This window comes from Nerophis ophidion, linkage group LG10, assembly GCF_033978795.1.
Source record: "Nerophis ophidion isolate RoL-2023_Sa linkage group LG10, RoL_Noph_v1.0, whole genome shotgun sequence".
NCBI classification, from domain to species: Eukaryota; Metazoa; Chordata; class Actinopteri; order Syngnathiformes; family Syngnathidae; genus Nerophis; species Nerophis ophidion.
The window spans coordinates 40,201,235-40,224,424 of NC_084620.1; the positions used below are offsets into that span (position 1 = coordinate 40,201,235).

The 23,190-nt window shown below is 37.9% G+C and overlaps 1 protein-coding gene across 1 annotated transcript in view; it reads left to right on the forward strand.

Annotated features, from left to right (window-relative positions):
* Positions 1-923: 923 nt before the first annotated feature.
* kiaa0232 (KIAA0232 ortholog) overlaps positions 924-23,190 on the forward strand; it is a 28,777-nt gene continuing 6,510 nt past the window's right edge. The window contains exons 1-5 of the mRNA XM_061913739.1: positions 924-1,190; positions 9,674-10,217; positions 11,728-11,868; positions 22,925-22,994; positions 23,076-23,160. Coding sequence (XP_061769723.1) covers positions 9,981-10,217; positions 11,728-11,868; positions 22,925-22,994; positions 23,076-23,160 — 533 coding nt within the window. The 5' untranslated portion in view covers positions 924-1,190; positions 9,674-9,980. The remainder of the gene's footprint in view (positions 1,191-9,673; positions 10,218-11,727; positions 11,869-22,924; positions 22,995-23,075; positions 23,161-23,190) is intronic.

The window sequence follows — 23,190 nt, forward strand, 5'->3', positions numbered from 1 at the left end:
GTACCTGATAGTCGTAGGTGTTTGTCCACGCGTGTGGTGACGGCAATGTCTCAGGGAAGTCGACGGCAGCTTTATGGGCGGCACAAGCTCAGCTGATCTCCGGTAAGAAACGACTTTTACCACAATTTTCTCACTGAAACCTGCTAGTTGACATTCGGTCGGGATCCATGTTCGCTGTGATCCATAGTCAAGTTTCACCTCTGTGAATTTTAAACAAGGAATCACCGTGTGTTTGTGTGGCTAAAGGATAAAGCTTCCCAACTCCATCTTTCTACTTTGACATCTCCAATATTAATTGAACAAATTGCAAAGGATTCAGCAACACAGATCTCCAAAATACTGTGTAATTATGCAGTTAAAGCAGACGACTTTTAGCTGTGTGTGTGTGCAGCGCTCATATTTCCTAACAGCCCGTGACGTCAAGCGTACACGTCATCATTACGCGACGTTTTCAAGAAAAAAATCACGGGAAATTTAAAATTGCAATTTGGTAAACTAGAAAGGCCGTATTGGCATGTGTTGCAATGTTAATATTTCATCATTGATATATAAACTATCAGATGGTGTGGTGGGTAGTAGTGGGTTTTAGTGGGCCTATAATAAGTCAGAAACTGATGACATAGTGCTGTATTTTACTTCTTTATCTCTTTTTTTCAACCAGAAATGCTTTGCTCTGATTAGTGGGTACTTGAATTAAAAAAATGTTCACAGGTGGTACAACACTAAAAAAAAAGGTTGAGAACCACTGATATACAGTATGAAAATGAAAGTATTTCTGGGTCTGCTGGTGTTGGCGTACTAGTTGGGGTTCTGATGCAATACTCCGGCGGAAGGACCAAGTATCTGGTGACAGGACGGCGGAGGTTTGCCCTCGTTGCCTAGTTACCAACTCAGGAGGCGGCGCATGAAGGGCTGTGCGCGCCATGAAACTGGCTTTCTGTGTCGGCCATTGTGGCTCTCCGTGTAGACGGCGACGAACGGAGCTATCTTCCTCTCACTTGAGCCCGAATGTCTTCGTTTTCCTCGTCGAAGCCTACGAGAGACTGGAGGTGAGAACAGCGCCATTTCTGTCGGCGTCCATGATACGCTATGCTACCGCAGCGGATTCCAGAGCTCCAGCTCCGAAAGGCAGCGGGCGAGAACTAGTCGCTCCCCTTTCGGTGGTCTTCTCCTTCTTCAGCCTACAGCAGGTACGTGGGCCGGCTTGTGTGTTGATTTGTGTTTTAGGGGGCTTTGTGATCCATTCTACGTGTTGTTGGCTTGACTGTCTGACGACATGGCGCACATTGGAAGGGAGAGCAACTGTCAGGACTGCCAGCTTCAGCCTCCCCCTTCGGTCACAACACCGAGCGACACTACGACGCCGCCCGCCAAAGTCTCGCCTGGACCGCGCACTTGCTCGCTCCGAGCTCCAGCATTTCGGATGCCATGTTGCCCGCTTCCACTGACCGACTTGGCCTAATGTCAGCAGGTCGCCACTTGCTAGCTCGCCTCCTACACCGGGAGCTCAAATGTCACCTCTTTCGAAAACGTCCATACATTACTCAAAGCTTGTCCCGACATTGTTTTTAATCGAATATTTACATGTCTTTACACCAATTGTGGCGTTTGTGTTGCTTTCAAAACGCACGAGACAAGCTTTTAGCTTGTAGGCTAACGTTAAAGGTCGGTGGTCCTGCTACACTCTTGCTGTGGTGTTCGCTTATGTCGCGACATCCTAACAATGTTTAAATATGACCCTACCTAAATGTACCGTATTCCATAGCCGAAAATAGTTTATGAGATGGACAGGGTAGTTTAAATCTAGCACGTACAAAAAGCCATGCAGAGTCGGTCAGCAATATATTATTGTTTAGGCCAGCTGAGGTAACTTCTCATTGGGTGTAAGTTCGTGAATTAATTACTTAATTTTAAAGTGTTGCACTGCTGGAACGCCGAGGTTCGCACAGTTAAGCTCCTTATCTTGCCCCCTTTTGACGTCTCCTAATGGGTCACCCACTTGATTGACCGCTAGCTCGACCAATCCGAGTGAACCGGCCTCCATTTGCTCTTTTTTTTGTAAACCAGCCTACAAAACACATGCGCGTGACAGGAAGTGTTTGACTGCCACTTCTCCAAATATGATTGTTGTGTTGTCATGGAGTGATTGTTGACTACACCTGAAGTAGTGTCACTGCTCTTTGTTGTTTAGGAGGAGGAAGCTTGAGTTTGACATTGTTGTAAGCACAATACCAATGGCACACAATTGGCAAAATGCGCAACCCGTTGTTGATGTCAAGTCAAATCAAATGTTTATTGGATTCATCACTATACAGCACGGGTCTCAGACCCGTGGGCCAATTGCGGCCCACGAGACGTTATTTTGCGGCCCCCACCTTAATATCAATCAATCAATCAATGTTTACTTATATAGCCCTAAATCACTAGTGTCTCAAAGGGCTGCACAAACCACCACGACATCCTCGGTAGGAAAACTCACACCCAGTGGGACATTGGTGACAATAATGACCCAGTGGGACGTCGGTGACAATGATGACTATGAGAACCTTAGAGAGGAGGAAAGCAATGGATGTCGAGCGGGTCTAACATGATACTGTGATATGAAAGTTTAATGTTAGAGCGGCCCGCGAGTTTGATATGAATGGCACTTGACAGCGTTTTATGCAGAGCTGAAGGAATCTACCAGTCCCGGTGTGGTATATGGCTCTCGAGGGCCGAACATTGACGTCACTTGCATGATGTAAGCAGAGAAACGTTTTGACACCTTTCCACTAGACCAAATTGGCTCTTTCAACGTTCTGGGTTGCCTAACCCTGCGTTAGTGGAAAAGCGGCAAATGAGTGAAAGCGGCAGAAACGTTGCCATAGAGACGAGGGTTTTCTTACGTGCCTGGCTGCAGTCATACCGCGGCATCTGTCAGTCAGCAATAACAGTCCCCGATAACCTGGAAACAATTCAAACCGTTATTTTTTTTTTTATTGTGTAATTTACGTTGCCTCACACAGTGTTGCTGACTGCAGAAATCAAATTATTATTATTACTTATGACTGATTTATTCGCTTAATTTTCATTTTGTTCATTTATATTTTGATATTATTTTGGGTTGAAAGTAAAAATGAAGACATTTAAATTTTCTTTTCTCGCGGCCCAGCCTCACCCAGACTCTGCATCCAGTGGCTCCCAGGTAAATTGAGTTTGAGACCCCTGCTATACAGTGCACATCCACGACAGAACTACTGACTAAACTACTACCACAACTTGGTTTACTATTTATACAATATAATAATGTAGGGTTACCTGGAACTTGAAATAGGCCACGCGGCCTGAATCCACACTTGGTTGTAGTTTAGTCAGTAGTTTAGTCGTGGATGTACACTGTATAGTGATGAATCCGATAAACATTTGATTTGATTTGATTTGACATTAAATTTGCAAAATGCGGTTGCGCAGAGAAAAGCAAGTGTGTGTGTGTGTGTGTGTGTGTGTGTGTGTGTGTGTGTGTGTGTGTGTGTGTGTGTGTGTGTGTGTGTGTGTGTGTGTGTGTGTGTGTGTGTGTGTGTGTGTGTGTGTGTGTGTGTGTGTTCGTTCGTTCGTTCGTTGTATTTCTACCCTTCTTGTCACATCAACAAGGAAAACTACCTTCCATGTAAGGATCAAAATCATTGTCCCAATACGGAAAACCTTTGCATCTAATAGAGAGCCAAACACTAGAGTCTGTGAACATTGCTCCAAAGTCAGGATTTTTGGTTGATTTCAATGTGCATACAAAAGTTGACATTGAGAGGTTCTAAGGCAGCGATATATGATAAACTAAGACGGCAGCTAAAGAAGGACTTCCCTAATCATCCCCGAAAAACCCTGCCAGGTGAACAACTGACTTTTTAAAAATAATTTTGCCAAGTAAATTATATTGCCAAAATGTTAAACTTTTCTAATAAAAATGGTGACTTTTGTCGAGTGAAATTACGACTCTTTTCATAAAATTGCCAACATGTTAAGCTTTTCTTGTAAAATTACTACTTTTATTATAATACTGCCAAAAATCTACGTTTTCTTAGTATGTATACATTGTTAAAATTGTAAATACAAATCTTTATATATTTAGAAAGGCTGGTCCTAAAGAGTTAGGCATTTTTCAGAGGTCTCAAGAAGGTAACAAATACAAGAATGTGTGTGTGTTCTTCTATTTTTCCCCTTCTTGAGACATCAACAAGGAAAACCACCTTCCATGTGAGGACCGATGAACAAGTTCAGACCTAAATCATTGGCCCAATACGGAAAACCTTTGCATCTAATAGAGAGCCAAATACTAGAGTCCGTGGACATTGCTCCAAAGTCAGGATTTTTGGTTGATTTTAATGTGCATACAAAAGTAAACATTGAGAGGTTGTAAGGCGGCAATATATGATAAACTAAGTCGGCAGCCAAAGAAGGATATCCCTATTCATCCCTGAAAAAACCTGCCGGGTGAACAGCTGATTTTTTTTTTTAATTATTTTGCCAGGTAAAATTCTGATTATTATTATTATTATATTGCCAAAATGTTAAACTTTACTCATAAAAATTGTGACTTTTGTCAAGTGAAATTAGTACTCTTTTCATAAAATTGCCAACATGTTAAGCTTTTCTTGTAAAATTACGACTTTTATTATAATACTGCAAAAAATCTAAGTTTTTCTTAGTATGTATACATTATTAAAATTGTAAATACAAATCTTTATATATTTAGAAAGGCTGGTCCTAAAAAGTTAGGCATTTTTCAGAGGTCTCAAGAAGGTAACAAATACAAGAATGTGTGTGTGTGTGTCTTCTTCTATTTTTCCCCTTCTTTAGACATCAACAAGGAAAACTACCTTCCATGTGAGGACGAATGAACAAGTTCAGACCTAAATCATTGGCCCAATACAGAAAACCTTTGCATCTAATAAAGAGGCAAACACTAGTGTCCGTGAACATTGCTCCAAAGTCAGGATTTTTGGTTGATTTCAATGTGCATACAAAAGTAAACATTGAGAGGTTGTAAGGCAGCCATATATGATAAACTAAGACGGCAGCTAAAGGACATCCCTTTTCATCCCTGAAAAAACCTGGCAGGTGAACAGCTGACTTTTTTTATTTATAAGTTTGCCAAGTAAAATTCTGATTATTGTTGTTATTATAATATTGCCAAAATGTTAAACTTTTCTCATAAAAATTGTGACTTTTGTCAAGTGAAATTACGACTATTTTCATAAAATTGCCAACATGTTAAGCTTTTCTTGTAAAATTACGACTTTTATTATATTACTGCCAAAAATCTACGTTTTTCTTAGTTGTATGTATTATTAAAATTGTAAATACAAATCTTTATAGTTTTAGAAAGGCTGGTCCTAAAGAGTTAGGCATTTTTCAGAGGTCTCAAGGAGGTAACAAATACAAGAATGTGTGTGTGTTTTTCTATTTTTCCCCTTCTTGAGACATCAACAAGGAAAACTACCTTCCATGTGAGGACCGATGAACAAGTTCAGACCTAAATCATTGGCCCAATAAGGAAAACATTTGCATCTAATAGAGAGCCAAATACTAGAGTCCGTGAACATTGCTCCAAAGACAGTATTTTTGATTTCAATGTGCATACAAAAGTTGACATTGAGAGGTTCTGAGGCAGCGATATACGATAAACTTAAGACGGCAGCTAAAGAAGGACTTCCCTAATCATCCCCAAAAAAACCTGCCAGGTGAACAACTGACTTTTTAAAAATAATTTTGCCAAGTAAAATTCAGATTATTATTATTATAATATTTCCAAAATGTTAAACTTTTCTCATAAAAATTGTGACATTTGTCGAGTGAAATTATGACTCTTTTCATAAAATTGCCAGCATGGTAAGCTTTTCTTGTAAAATTACTACTTTTATTATAATACTGCCAAAAATCTATGTTTTTCTTAGTATGTATACATTATTGAAATTATAAATTCAAATCTAAATATATTTAGAAAGGCTGGTCCTAAAGAGTTAGGCATTTTTCAGAGGTCTCAAGAAGGTAACAAATACAAGAATGTGTGTGTGTTCTTCTATTTTTCCCCTTCTTGAGACATCAACAAGGAAAACTACCTTCCATGTGAGGACCGATGAACAAGTTCAGACCTAAATCATTGGCCCAATACGGAAAACCTTTGCATCTAATAGAGAGCCAAACACTAGAGTCTGTGAACATTGCTCCAAAGTCAGGATTTTGGGTTGATTTCAATGTGCATACTAAAGTTTACATTGAGAGGTTCTAAGGCAGCGATATATGATAAACTAAGATGGCAGCTAAAGAAGGATTTCCCTAATCATCCCCCAAAAAACCTGCCAGGTGAACAACTGACTTTTTTTTATAATTTTGCCAAGTAAAATTTAGATTATTATTATAATATTGCCAAAATGTTAAACTTTACTCATAAAAATGTTGACTTTTGTCGAGTGAAATTATGACTCTTTTCATAAAATTGTCAAATATGTTACGCTTTTCTTGTGAAATTGCAACTGTTATTGAGTAAAATTACAACTTTTGTTACAATACTGCCAAAATTCTATTTTTTTCTTAGTATGTATATTTTATTGATGTCAATATAAATCTTTATATATCTAAAAAGGGTGGTCCTAAAGAGGTAGGCATTTTTCGGAGGTTTCAAGATGGTAACAAATATGAGTGTGTGTGTGTGTGTGTGTGTGTGTGTGTGTGTGTGTGTGTGTGTGTGTGTGTGTGTTCTTGTATTTCTACCCTTCTTGACACATCAACAAGGAAAACTACCTTACATGTGACGACCGGTGAACAAGTTAAGACCAAAATTATGGACCCAATACAGAAAAAACATTGCATCTAGTAATAAAGAGCCAAATACTAGAGTCCAAAGTCAGGATTTTTGGTTGATTTTAATGTGCATACAAAAGTAAACACTGAGAGGTTTATGGCAGCATTATATGATAAACTAAGACGACAGCTAAAGAAGGACTTCCCTATTCATCCCCGAAAAAAACTGCCAGGGGAACAGCTGACTTTTTATTTATTTATATTTTTGCCAAATAAAATTCTGATTATTATTATAATATTGCCAAAATGTTAAACTTTTCTCATAAAAAATGTGACATTTGTCGAGTGAAATTGCGACTCTTTTCATAAAATTGCCAAAATGTTAAGCTTGTCTTGTGAAATTGCGACTGTTATTGAGTAAAATTATGACTTATTATAATACTGTCAAAATTCAACGTTTTTCTTAGTATGTATACATTTTTAAAGTTGTGAATACAAATCTTTATACATCTAGAAAGGGTGGTCCTAAAGAGGCAGGCATTTTTCGGAGGTTTCAAGAAGGTAATAAATACAAGAATGTGTGTGTGTGTGTGTGTGTGTGTGTGTGTGTGTGTGTGTGTGTGTGTGTGTGTGTGTGTGTGTGTGTGTGTGTGTTCTTCTATTTCTACCCTTCTTGAGATATCAACAAGGAAAACTACCTTCCATGTGAGGACCGGTGAACAAGTTAGGACCGATATGGTCCCAATACGGAAAACCATTGCATCAAATAGAAAGCAAAATACTAGAGTCTGTGAACATTGCTCCAAAGTCAGGATTTTTTATTTTTATTTAATGTGCATACAAAAAGTAATCATAGAGAGGTGCAAATGGAGGGCTCAAAAGGTAACAATGCAAGAATGTGTGTTTTTGTGAGTGTGGGTTCTTGTATTTCTACCCTACTTGAGATATTAACAAGGAGAACTACCTTCAATCTGACGACCGGTGAACAAGTTAAGACCAAAAGAGGTGGGCATTTTTTGGAGGGCTTAAGAAGGTAACAATACAAGAATGTGGGTTCTTGTTAGGGCTGGGTGATAGGGCCTTTTTTTAATATCGCGATATTTTTAGGCCATATCGCGATATACAATTAATATATCTCGTTATTTTGCCTTTGCCTTGAGTGAACATTTGATACATATAATCACAGCAGGATGATGATTATGTGTTCCTACATTAAAACATTCTTCTTCATACAACATTAATTTATGCTCATTTTAAACTTTCATGCAGAGAGGGAAATCACAACTAAGTCAATTTACCAACATTTATTTATTAAAGTTAATAGCAGGTGGCTTTTCAAATGATGCTACATATTAGCAGTAATGCTACTTTTGGTAGCAACGTTTGTGCCCCACACTTGACAAATTAAAGTTGTCTATTCGACATTCCCACTTGAAGGCGAACCACCGCCAAACGATGGACCCCGTGCCGTTTTGTGAATTAATTATTCCTTCATTTGTTACCAGATTCGCATCTTCTTTCGCACCTTCGCAACACTCTGCTAGCATCACGGCTAACGTTAGCCACGCTGCTACCTCTCTGCTGGGCGAGGGCGTATACGTATGTGACGTATGACGTGACAGTATGTGACGTGTGTAAGAACCTGCGCTTACACTCTGTGAGGAGGAGACACAAGGAGTGGGAAGAGCCTGTAGTGTAATGCCCGCAGCTAAAAACAACTGCGTGAGAACGTATACTCGAATATTACGATATAGTCATTTTCTATATCGCACAGAGACAAACCCGCGATATATCGCATATATCGATATATCGCCCAGCCCCGGTTCTTGTATTTCTACCCTTCTTGAGACATTAACTAGGAAAACTACCTTCAATGTGACGACCGGTGAACAAGTTAAGACCAAAATCATTGTCCCAATACGGAAAACCAATGCATCTAATAGAGAGCCAAAGACTAGAGTCCGTGAACATTGCTCCAAAGTCAGGATTTTTGTTGATTTTTTGATGTGCATTTAAAAGTAAACATTGACAGGTGCAAAGGCAGCAATATATGATAAAACAAGACAGCAGCTAAATAACTTCTCTATTCATCCCCGGAAAAAAACGCCAGGTGAACAGCTGATTTTAAACTTCCGTTGCTGACTGATGTAAGACAACCCGCATCCCATATGTGACCATAGGATGAACAAATACACTATGGTATTAAGACTATAGTGGCCATTAACAGTTAGATTCTACAGTAAAATTATGCCTTGCATTGATTTTGCCAAGTTAAATTTCTTACAAAATTGTGACTTGTCGAGTAAAATTGCCAACATTTTACGCTTTTCTTGTGAAATTGCGACTGTTATTGATTAAAATTCCAACTTTTATCATATTGCACAACTGTTAAGTTTTTCATTTAAAATGTTTTGATTTGTGTTGAGTAAAATTAAGACTTATGATATAATACTGCCAACATTCTAAATTTTCTTTTGAAATTGTGACCTTTTTCTCGTGAAATTCCAACTATTTTTTTAGAACAAGCTTGTTTTATATTTGTATAGCATGTGTATATTATTAATGTTGTAAATACACATCTTTAAATATCTAGAAAGGGTTGGTCCTAAAGAGGTAGGCATTTTTTGGAGGTCTCAAGAAGGTAACAAATACAAGAGCATGTGTATGTGTGCGTGGTTGCGTGCTACCAGATTGACCATCATTACAGATAATGACACTGTTTCAATCAATTTGTTAGATTCAATCAATATGTTTTCCACGTAGGGTCATGCCTTAAGGCATATTAAATAATAGGGGGTTTTTGAGTTTTGCTTTCCAGGATGTAAATATTATGTGTTCACTTCTGAAAGCAACCAAGTAGCCAGTCACATTGACATGTTTGCTTACTGTCTTACAGGTGCTGAAGTAGTTTCCCCAACATGGGCGCTTCTGTGTGACGCAGACACTACTTGTGTTTTGCTGACCAGCTGAGATCGATCAGCAGCCATGCCTGATGAATGAAAAACCTTTTTTTGCGCAAAGCAAAAAAAAAAAAGAATACCACATGCCTCCTCATGTAGAGCCCCTTCAGTGCATCCTGCTGGACTGATTGCCCACTACCCTTTCTGAGGTTTCAGCTTCCACCTCTCCCTTTGCACTCCACCCAACAGCAACAAATCATCACTATGCCGATCCAGCTGAGGATGACCAACACCTGAGGTCTCATGCGTCCAGTGAGCACAGATTCAGACGGTCCCGCTCCTTCCGAGAACCTCTCTTGTCCCTACCGGCTCGTGGGCCCCCTGTCTGCCTCAGAGATGTCGCTGTTCCAATCGCTGGGTCCAGTACAAAGCTGGCTGGGCCAGGAGCTGGAGAAGTGCGGGATAGATGCCATGATTTACACCCGCTACGTCCTCAGCCTTCTCCTGCACGACAGTTACGACTATGACCTGCAGGACCAAGTAAGCATTCACCTGTATTATTACTGTTGGCGATAACCAATTTTTTTGTCTTTTTATGAATTTTAATCAGAAAGGATGCACATTTTCGGAGTTCCGCGTGTCCCTGGGACGCTGATTTTGAAAAAAAAAATGTTTTACCGACCCTGCCTTCTCCGGGTCCAAACTCCGATTTACTTGTTTTATTTATCGATTATCGCTTTCAGCCAGTGTTTCGTTTTGTTTATATATGCCGATTCAATTTTCCGTCCCCGTTTATTGCATTCTTATTGGTCGACTTCAAAGTAATGAACTTTCCGGTACAATTTCTTAAATTCTTATTTGCCGAAAGTTTTATCAATCACAAATACTGCATTTCATGTATTAGGACTCATGTGTTATTGTTTTCGTCATGGCAAGCAATAAACCCCAGAAGAAAGATGTTTTGCGTGCCATGTAAACAGGCAAATAAAAAAAACACCTATGCAACCTTTGGGTGCATTGATTTCCAAAGATCCAGCCTCACCAAGCACCAAAAAACATCATGTTTCACCTTTCCTGCATGTCGGCTCCCGGACTGTGGTTGAGGAGCGCAGGGGAAAAGTTTCCTCCAGGGCTGATTGATGTATTGTCGGGGGTAACACTCACCACATTACCCAGCAGTGGGTCCCTACAATTCTGCTCTTTGGTCGGAATGACAAGGCCGTTGATTAGTTACAACTCTTTATTTAGCTTTTCCACAAAGCCAAGCGGACATCCACCATGCTATTAACACTCCTAACCTGCCCCAGTCACTTACACACGTCACTCACCCCACATATTGCCGTTCTTAAAGGGGAACACACATTGTATGGCCATCACAAAGCCAGAGATAAAATGCCAGAGGCATTGAGTGGCACTGTATTAAATTACATTGAAACTAACTTGCAAAATTCTAAGTTTGTTTGCATTATTTGCCATGAAAGTGTAGCTGTGGCGGTTTTTAAAGGACTGATTATCTACATACAGATGAGAATAATCAATTACATTTTTCACATGCATGTATGCCCTGGCACACGATTATCATCATTTCATGACCAAAGCAAAACACTTTTTGCACTTTTATACTGAAACAAATACACCTACAACTTATTAAAGGAAAATATGGGGAAAAAAATACCAGCAGCCGTAAAGTTTAGATCCATGAAGGAAAGAAGAAAGTGAATGAATGTTTATAACTGAATACATTTTCATACACTTGCATAAAAAATTGTTTTCTTTTGTATTATTTTTTTTAACAAATTAAGTAACTTTTATGACAACCTTTTTCCAAAACACAATATAGAATGTGAGGTACAACAAGATAATGCATACATTTATCAAAACGGTTACAAAAGAATGGGACCCCAAAAATGTACTGTGTGACCCCATTTTTATGACTTGATAGGGTCCCTGGGACCCGTTTTGAAAATTCCTGGTGCCAACACTGATTATAATCACTATAATTCATCTGATGTGTGTGACTTTATTAATATTGTCAATGTCTATTCAACAGGAGAATGACATCTTTTTGGGCTGGGAGAAGGGGGCTGGGAAAAAATGGGGCAAGAGTAAGAAGAAGGGAGGGACCGACCTGAGTCTTGAGGAAATGAAGAAACAAGCAGCTGTGCAATGTCTTCGTTCTGCTTCGGATGAAGTAAGTGATCATCCTATAATTGACATGGTTGTGTGTCGTAATGGGATATTTGAAATGTGAAAGGTTGTAAAATGTAATGAATCCATGCATGAATGAAATTGATTCACAAGGGAGTCTGGTAAGTAGAAATGTGTCATGAATCTGTGAATTGGGCAATTGTAAATTCACACCAAGATTGTTGTTAATCTGTTTCGAGCGAGAGTAAGGTAGGTGTCCTGCAAGTTCATAATGGCACCATGCAAGACGGAAAGGGGCAAAAGGTCTCTGCAAAGAGAGTCTTCTGAGGACTGAACTCTATTGGACACATGCTACATAGTTTTGCAGCATAGTTGCTGCGCTGTCAGCTGACTAGCATTAGCACAATGATGTAAGAGGAAACAAGAGTTAGAAAAACACTTTTACCTTTTAGAAAGAGGATAGTGGTTATGAATGTTTTTTTTTTCCGGAATTAGGAAGCGTGTCTTTGGTTAGCATATATAATTATTTATTTTTAATTTAACAATATTTGTTTCATTGAGCCGGCCAACATGTTCGTTTTTAAGCCTAGATAACTTTAGTTATCCAGCGTTTGCTTTTTTCAAGGCATTTCTTCGTCACAATCAAATATCCAACAGTCACTGTCAAGCGTACCTATGTTTCTTACAGATCAGCTGCTTTAGACCTTGTGCTTTTTAATCACTTTTAATGTGTGAACTGAGGTTTGTTTGTTTGTCACCAACATTAGTCACAAAGTTATGGGCATATTTTGATAAAACTTTCATGAAATGTAAAAATTAGATAATAAACAAGCGTTGTTAATTTTGGGGTTAATCTGGATTACCGTCTGGATTCAAGATAGTTCTAAAGGTTTACCTTCTACTTGTTCCTGGACACTTTGAACACATCTGCATCCCATAATATGGTGCATGGCTTTGCCCGCACTCTGTCATCAGAGTGTTTTCTCAGTTCGACAATCGCCCGTAATCATTTCACAGCTTGCAGCCATCGGAGAACAGTGGCTCCCTCATTAGAGTTCTTTGCTTTCGTTTGGACACACGTTTTCATTAACAAATGTTCATGCGTCTTTGAGTGTGTAAGTTTGTTTATTTTAGCACAATGTCAATTACTAAAGTAAAGTGCACTGCTGAGTTCTCTGTTTAAATTATTCCATTTTGATATGTTGTTAAACTGTGTGTGTCTTTTGACATTAATATTCGTGTCACCGTATCTACCACTTGGAATGTGTATTTCACCTTGGTTATTTTTAACTTTGGCAGATTTATTGACAATGTACTGGCAATACATTCACTGTCAGTAATCTGCGGTTACCTTTTACTTGTTTAGAGCCAAAGGTGCATTCGAGGAACATAGGAATTTTCAGTATTTGGTGAGAATGGCCACTAGAGATTTAAATTTGTAATGATTACTGGTATAATGATAAATCACAGTGAATTTCCTGGCAGTTAGTATTACAGTTCTGTTTAAAATTTTGATTACCACTAAACAGTGATTGATTACTGCGCTCTGAACAATTCACTGTGATACTGCTCGTTTCCTGGAGAAACAGTTAGCGCATGAATCGCTAGTTATCTTAAATGCTAACATTAATACAAGACACAATATTGCCTTTCCCCATTACATATGTCACCCCAATCTACACTTGCATAAACACATTTATGTTGAAGCAACCAAGCTATTCAATTATGCCCATTGAACCCACATGCTGTGCTCTCTTAGGACAGAGTGGTAGATATGACGATCCATACACTGGATGTGTCTACAACAAGAAGGTAACCCATGTGACATAACTTTAAACAGAAGTGAAAGGGAAACTTGATTTTTAGAGGTGCTCTCAGACTCTAGCGTATTGTGGGCAAAGCAGACTACGCACGGAATGTCTGCAGGTCATCAAAGCTTCCATAGACGCGCTCTGCTTGGTGTTGTGAAATGTTTGTGAATATTTTTTTTTTTTCACAATCCCCGCACGTTTACATTTATCAAACCATGGTGCCGTTTCTTGACGACAAAGAAGTAGAACGCTCCTCTCCTCTCGCTTCTCGTTTTGCAAAGCAGTGAACTAAGGAAACAGTCGGTGGTATGTACGGCCATTAAATGCCACAAGAGACGGGAGGGAGAGTATTTTTAGGCACATCAGCTGTGACGGAAATTTAATGCATACGTTGGCCTGATTTTAATTTCATGATTGGTGGCAAAATGCAGATTGCTTTTTGAAGAAGAAAAAAAGCAGAGCAGAGTATTGTGTCACGTGCGGTCAAAACATTTGAGCACAGGCCTGGGGGATGTCCGCTTTGATAATGCACGGATCTCTGCGAACTCCGTTCTGCAACTCCGTAGCATGTTTGGGTCTTAAGAAACACTGATCACGTATACAAATTAATTGCAGAAGTAAATGTATTAAAAAAAAAAAGTGGTTTAAAGACTTTTGTGTTTGCATAAGTAGCTTTTGAACACATACTGTGATAATAATGATAACCGTGCTAAAATCGTGATACAAAATGCTCATATAGTTACATCCTTAAAATGTGCCACAAACGACAGTATTTCTCATTTATTGCAGTATTTTATTGGTCATTCTCAATTTTTTGCAATATTTTGATTGCATATGCATATGCTCAGCATTGTTTATTTTTTATTTCATTACTAATTTACTACTTTATTTTGTTTTTTTAAGTAACCATAGATATAAACAAATAACATATTAATCAGAAACATCTTCAAAAATAAAGACGATATAAGTGTAAATTATGTCTACCATCATTGTTCTGGCCATACTACCTGTGGGGATTGAGGGTTTGAATCGGTTGCCTTTTATATAGTCTTTTAGAGGTCACATATATCAATCAATCAATCAATGTTTACTTATATAGCCCTAAATCACTAGTGTCTCAAAGGGCTGCACAAACCACCACGACATCCTCGGTAGGCCCACATAAGGGCAAGGAAAACTCACACCCAGTGGGACATTGGTGACAATAATGACCCAGTGGGACGTCAGTGACAATGACGACTATGAGAACCTTAGAGAGGAGGAAAGCAATGGATGTCGAGCGGGTCTAACATGATACTGTGAAAGTTCAATCCACAATGGATACAACACAGTCGCGAGAGTCCATATATATATATATATATATATATATATATATATATATATATATATATATATATATATATATATATATATATATATATATATATATATATATATATATATATATATATATATATATATATATATATATATATATATATATATATATATATATATATATATATATATATATATATATATGTCTTGATTGGATTATCCGGAGAATAGTGCTCGATACCGTGGTAGAGCGCAATATGTAGGTGTGGGAAAAAATCACAAGACTACTTCATCACGACCACGATCTGTAGAGATGAAGTAGTCTTGTGATTTTTTCCCACACCTACATATATATATATATATATATATATATATATATATATATATATATATATATGTATGTATATATATATATATATGTATGTATATATATGTATGTATATATATATATATATATATATATATATATATATATATATATATATATATGTATATATATATATATATATATATATATATATATATATATATATATGTATATATATATATATATATATATATATATATATGCATATGCATTATATGCAGTACCAGCACCACTTTAGAACTTTCAGTTTTGGTTGAATTTGGTGGCGCCAGTAGACAAAAGCGGTAGTTTTTTACAGAATATCAAATTTCCAATGAGGACAAGCGCATATTAACTTGACTCGCCAGATCCTTGTAGTTTGCTGAGCTCCACACAAGGATCTGGGCTCAAGGGCATTGCAAACTCCTTCAAAATAGCAAAAAATAATGAACCAATCAGGATCGCCGGGCGGGATTTCATGGATGCGACGTAGCGCCGAAGCGACTGTTTGATTCAAACAACAATGGCAGCACGCAGCAAGGAGTTGTGTGCTGACATTGATTCTGCTAGTGCAACTGTTTTGCGACATCGATCATCTACTGACATTGCTGCGTTGTTTCAGTAAAAGTTCTCAAACTTTTTGCTCTGTATTTATTAGGAGTGTAACATTACACAAAAATTTCGGTTCGGTACGTACCTCGGTTCAGAGGTCACTGTTCGGTTCATTTTCGGTACAGTAAGAAAACAACAAAATATATATTTTTTTATTATTTATTTAACAAATTTGCTAACTCTTCCACCGAAAATATTTTTCTTAGTGGAATATTTCATGTGAAGTAATCAGAAACTTGATGGGTCAATAATTCATAATAACATTGATTTTGATTCAATATTATGTTTTGAGTATTGACAGTTTGAAAGAAAGAAAAAAGAGCTTTGTTTTATTAGTCAACGTTGCAACTTTTTCTAAATTACATTTAGCTTTTAAGCTTTTTTATTTCACTTTTATTTGTTTTTGTTTATTTTAATAGTATTTTTAGAATGTGCCCTGGGCCTTTAAAACATTAGCTGTGGACCGCAAATGGCCTCCGGGGCACACTTTTGACACCCCTGCTATAGATAATAAAAAATTAAATCTGATAAATCTATGGGTAAAAAGCAGAGAATGGCGACGCATGCGCATTTATCATAACTCTCTCGCTCTCTGTCTCTGCCCCTCCCTCACGAATGTTGCTGTGTGCATCACTTTTTGTTTTTGTTTTTAACTCCTTCTTAACCCTGAACGTACATTGAAAATACACGCAACCCTAACTTAGAATGCCGGACATTTGAGGCATTTAAGAAACTCCACCTGGACAGGTCTGCAAAGAGGACATATCCCGTGAAAAGAGGAGGTGTGGTCAGTCTATCATAGCCCAGTCGTTGGTAGCATGCCTTGTGTTGTTGTTTTTTTGATTGATTGAAACTTTTATTAGTAGATTGCACAGTACAGTACATATTCCACTAAATGGTAACACCCGAATAAGTTTTTCAATTTGTTTAAGTCGGGGTCCACGTAAATCAATTCATGGTGCCTCGGTGTGCATAGTTTACACAACGTGCGGTGTGCTACTTAATATGTCCGTGTCATTCGGTACACCTCCAAACCGAACCGAAACCCCCGTACAGAAATGGTTCAATACAAATACACGTACCGTTACACCCCTAGTATTCATCGAATATGTCAGCTGTTCTGTTTTGGATTTTCCAGCGTCACGAGTTGGTTTCGATGTGAGTGGTTGAAGAGCACCTCTTTGGAAATAACTGTAAAAGTGGTTTATCCAATCACATACAATTTTTTTTTTTTTACAAGGCCCCGCCTTCTAAAATACATCTCCTCTTGAGAATTCCCAGATCCTTGTGTGAAGCCCAGCGAACTACTTGGATCTGGCGAGAGTCAGGTTAAGTGCATCTAGTATCATACTGAGATGTCAGCTGTAAAATTGGCACATATATTACATCTTTAATGGCTATGCTCAAGTTAAAAAGCAGACAGTATCAAAAAATGATCTTGGATTGCGCTACAAACATGACACTACTACCAAGAATGTATCGGGGCGGATGCAGGTCCGAAGCAAAGAAAGACAGGCGGGAGATTTTTTTTTTTTAAGGAAGTAGTAGTGAAATCATCATACAATGCTAATGGCCAATATTGCTACCATGCAAATTTCTGATAGCATTATCATTTTAATTTGAGCATCAAAAGTCACTCGTTCAGCAGGAACAGAGCAAAGGCATCATCAGTTTGCAAATCCCTGTCTTTGAACTCACGCCAGCAAGTGGATCCAGACTGTCCTTTTAAGCCGGATAAACTTTTTCTGTTTTTTTCTCCTAAGACTAAACTTTTTGTTTCGTTGGTTGTTTTGGAGCTTTGGCCATCCATCCATCTATTTTCTACCGCTTGTCCCTTTTGGTTGCGGGGGTTCGCTGGAGCCTATCTCAGTTGCATTCGGGCGGTAGGCGGCCTACACCCTGGACAAGTCGCCACCTCATCGCAAAGCTTTGGCCATGATAGCAGTAATTGCATGTGAACCTTCTCTTTCTGTTTTTTTGGTGGTATGTTGCCGTTTGCATCGACTTCTGTCTTTTAAACGAATGCGAAAATGGGTAATGACGTATACCTTAAAGGAAGTCAGCACAATGGTATTTTTTTTGTATGTCAGGGTTTCTGCCACCCGTCCTCAATGTCACTAAGTGCCAGTAAAAGCGACACAGACCCTTTCAGGCCATGACAGAGGTGTCATTCAACTAGTTAAAGTCAATGTATTATCCCAAAAGTTATGAAAATATTTTATATAAAGTTTGTAAAGATACTTAGTGTTCCTTTTTAACAATGCGTTTTTTCAATAAAGTTTCTTCACTACTGCAAGAGAGGGCTTTTCTATTTGTATTTTAGTCAAGAGTCAGTCATGGTCTTTCCACGCTCTTTGATTACCGACCCATTATTGTTTTATTTATTTATTGAAGTGCGCATCTCTTTTGGTTTCCCCTAAAGTTAACCATATCTAAATGCAGTACTATCTGTTGCAGTTCTTACATCCATAAAATAGGGATGTGAGTGAAAGTGGCCGATACAAATACTAATGTATGTATTAACTGTATAATTTTTCAATGAATGGTGAGGACTTTTGACGGTTTAAAAATATCAACACAATAGTTAAACTTGTTCATTATTCTCTTTTAGTTTATACAATTGTTTGAATTAAACAAAGTCACACAATAATTACAAAAAAGTACGATCTTGAATTGTTTGTTTTTTGTCTTCACTAACAAAAACAACAAAAAAATGGTTTTGAGAAAATACCAATATTGTTTGAATCACTCTAGTACACTGTTTCTTAACCATTGTTGGGCCACGAGCGCCCCTTGGAGGGCCGCCCAAAATATCTGTTTCTCAGCTGAGATTGTATGGGCTGAAGGGTAACTCAATTGTGATACACTTTTTCACCACTTGTGGCAGTAATGACAATCTAAACAAGCAGACGAAGTCTGGAGCTAAAGTGTTAAAACTGTATTTTAATTTGTTTAGGCAAGAGGAACAGCGAGAACTTGTGTTTTTTTTTTAAATACATTTATAATGTTTTTTTCTGTTTTATGCTCTTTTTGTAAAAAGAGTCCAATATTTTTTTATGATTGGAAAAACACAAAATATGCATAATCTCCAAAAATGAGGTGCAAAGTGGAATACTTTAAAAATTAGGTAATTACAGCCATTAATATGTCAATTTATAACACTGATTTTGATGCCATAGTATTTTTGGGACATTACATAAAAAAATATTAAACTTTCAGAGCTTAAAATTTTTTCAACAGTTTCAGACCTATTAATAGATATCAAGTTGTATAGATTGGTAATGTTTGTTGTATGCTTTTTAAAAAAGAAAGTAAAAAAAAAAAAGTGTTATGAAAAAACCCAAAATATGCAATATTTTCCAAATATGAGTTGCAAAGTCGAATACTTTAGACGAGGTTATCAAAGACTTTTATAGGACAAAAATTTATTTTGATGCAATATTATTTTGAAACGATGACAGTTTTTTCTCGAAAGCTCATACTATACCTCCTTGCCAAAAAATGGGGTTCTTTCCGGGTAGTCCGGCTTTCTCGCTACTCCAAAGACATGCACTTTGGATTAAGCTGCCTTCCGCCTGAGTGCAGCTGGGATAGGCTCCAGCTTTCCTTGCTACCCCGAGAGGGACAAGCTGTAGGAAATGGATGGTCGGAAGGTAGGTATCAGCACCGGTTTTTGCTTTAACATAACGTTCCATCCATTCATTTTTTACCACCTGTCGCTTTCGGGGTCGCGGGAACTTAACATTTGTCTTAACGTAAATAACGTTGCTGCAACTAACAATTAATTTGATAATCGATTAATGTTCCGATTATTACTTCGATTAATCGATTGATAATCTGATAAAAGAGACAAACTCCATTTCTATCATTTCCAATACTTTATTTAAAAAAACAGCATACTGGTACCATGTCCTTTCGACTTGCCAAATAAAACAAGGCAAATGTTACAAAAATTAAATTTTTTTATAAAGTGCACCATTGTCATGCACAATAGCAATAATTTTGTATAGGAGAATTTCAAACCTGGCTATTACCTATTCCAACCATTCTGCAATGTTGGATGCTGAATGTCTTTCCTCTAGTGGCATGATCGTAAGGCAAATTGACTTCATGTTCCATTCGTCTCCAATGTAGTGGCATGTATTGCCAAGGTAGGCTTCCGTGGCTACACTTGTCCACATCAGTAGTGAGAGCAATTTTGCTATGGGTGGCTTTTATGTCAGTCTACACTGCATGGAATGTCCGCTCGTACTTCCTCTCCATCAGTTTGGTAATATGGTTCCTCGAGGGAAGAGTGTAACCAGGGTTGAGGACGTGAATAATTTGTCTAAAACCTTCATCTTCCACCATTGATAGTGGCTTCATGTCAGTTACCAACATATTACAAGTACAACCCATTTACCATATTCAGGATAGCATCAGTCAGTGCAGCCGCTTTCTGTGGTGTGCACACCTTCCTTTGTACCAAGGCGCTAATGCTGGCTTGTTTCTTTCTGAAATGAGAAAACCCATATCATGAATGTACATATTAGCATCATTTACATGTAACTCAATACATAACAAGTTGATTTAATTAATAATTTCTGACGTAAAAGGCAAATACGCCACCATATTAAAAAAACAGCTACATTAAATAAATGGGTATCGGAGTTGCAGAATACACCAATGACAACACAGAAATGTAACTCATCAGATCAGAACTGGATCAGATATAGTACATGTTTCTGTTCTGAATAATAAAGGATTCACTTTAGGCTGCCTGTGAACTTTAGCATGAATTATTCCAGCACCTTCATAACGTTTACTTATACTAAAGCGTCACTCAAGTCTAAATCGATTTATATAGCTTTATGGGGCCCTGCTACATTAATCCATTATGAAACCAACCTGAGATATTTCTGTCCGTTACGTTTATACGTGCATTTTCTCTCTCAAAACGGAGTCAAATGTGCCAGAGACACATTATCAAAAACATAACGTTAACGTTACTCACAAAAAAGCTGAACTTATGAATGAATGCCTGTTGCCACTCATAATAACACAGAAAATGAAGTCACCGCACTATTCAAAACGTTCCTAACAGTCTGAAAGTTAATACAAAACAGTTGCTGCTGTGCTGCCCTAAAAAAAAATTCCTCGTTACGACTTATGTCGTAAACTTTTCTCCATTGAAGCAATAACCTCGAGATGTTTCTCCGCTGAACTATCTGTACTGTTTCCCTCCACCATTTTTTGAATGTTTCCAAAGGAGACGGCGTGGTCACGTGAGCTGCACATGACACATCATTGGCTGGCTTACTGCCACCTCATGAAACGTAGCCTTGGCGCCGCTCTGGCGCTGTTTTGTACTGTTTTTGTTCTTATTTATATTATTGTTTTTCAACTGTTTGTAATTGTTGCAGTTTATAAATAAAGGTTTAAGGGGAAAAGAAGGAGAAAAAAAAAAGAGCCACAGCACATGCGCATTGCATACATCCACCGAATCGATGACTAAATTGATTGCCAACTATTTTGATAATCGATTTAATCGATTAGTTGTTGCAGCCCTAGACTCCATGCATTTGAAGTTACATACAGTAACAACATAACCTGGCGTCATCTAGTGGTTTATTGGTGCCATTGCATATATACACACTGACAATGGACACCAAATGTCTTCAAAACCACATTTACACTCTTCTCTGTGGCAATAAATATTTGTCGTTTGTTGGCAGATTTTTCTATTTGAATGAAAAACTATGAAAAAACACTCCAGGTGAAACTGGAAAAATATAAATATTGTGCAAAGGTTTGTTTCTACCAGCAATTAGTTACAAATTGAAACTAATACACTGAACAATAATAAACACTTTTGTTTTAGCTCCCATTATTTATGAGTTGAACTCAAAGATCTGAGACTTTTACTTAATATACAAAATATCTATTCATCTCAAATATTGTTCACAAATATGTATAAATCTGTGTTCGTGAGCATTTCTTCTTTGATACGCAATCCATTCCACCTCACAGGTGTTGCATATCATGACGCTGACTAAACAGCATGATTATTGCACGGGTGTGCCTTCTACAGACACATATAAAATGTCACTCTAAAATGGGCAGTTTTGCTTTATTAGAGGTCTGGTGGGTCTGAAAAGCAGACAGTATCTGGTGTGACCACCACTTGCCTCACGCAGTGAGACACATCTTCACATAGAGTTGATCAGGTTGTTGATTGTGTAACTAACACGGATTTAGACATATTTGTGAACAATATTTGAGAGCAATAGGTCATTTGATTTCTTGTAGTGTGAAACATGTATAATGATGACAAATACAAAATTATAGCATTATTAATTGTATTGATTGTACCTAGGCGAAAGAGTCCTTCTATCTGCAATTATATTTCCGCATTCTTTGGATTCATATTCATGCGCCGCCGAGAAATTTTGGCATTCGACAGAAAAGTGTCTCCAGCAAGATGGCTAGCCACAAAAAAGATATTAGGCGACCCGTTGCAGTAGTACAAGAGAAGTTTATGAAAGGTGGCCAGTCAGACTTGGTCATGTACCTCTGTGCCCATACACGGTGACCTCTGGCGTGGATGGGTGCTGCTTCACTTTTTAAGACAAGCCACTGTCACTTTTAGTGACATTGCAGGCTGTGAAAGTGCTTGATTTGATATACAGCGAACCCTGCTTTTTAAATGTTAATATTGCCAATGATCGCCATTCTAATCGTGGCAGCCAAAATTGTGATCGTTATTAAAATTATTTTAATTGTGCGGCACTTGGAGTGGCTCCACACTGTGTATGGAAATGCACAGCGAGCTGCTAGCAGTCTGTCAGCTGGGGAACCAAAAATAAATAGTTTGTGGTCAGCATTGAAGGGCATTAATCAGCAATGGCCGATCACATACTTTTTCATGAAATGTGGCTGTTTCTAATTGGTGTTCTATCGATCGGCAAATCCTTCTTATTAAAAACTTGTGTTGTTTATGACCTCCATATAGTCATGCTTTGTTTCTTTTGCAGAACTCTGGGATTGAAAGCCTGGTTGAAGAGCTTTGCTCCAAACTTAGGGAAATTCAAAACAAACAGAAAGGTTTGACTGATTCTGCTCACTATTTGTAAATATGTCATTCGTAAATAGACATGATAGTCATTTTAATGTTATGTCCGACAGAGGAAAAACAGATCCAAAAGAAGTCTGAAGGTGCTTTATCTCCAGATCGGGTTGAGTCCCCATCTTCAAAGGATCAGGTTGAAATGTAAGCATGGATCGTGTCTATTATTAAATA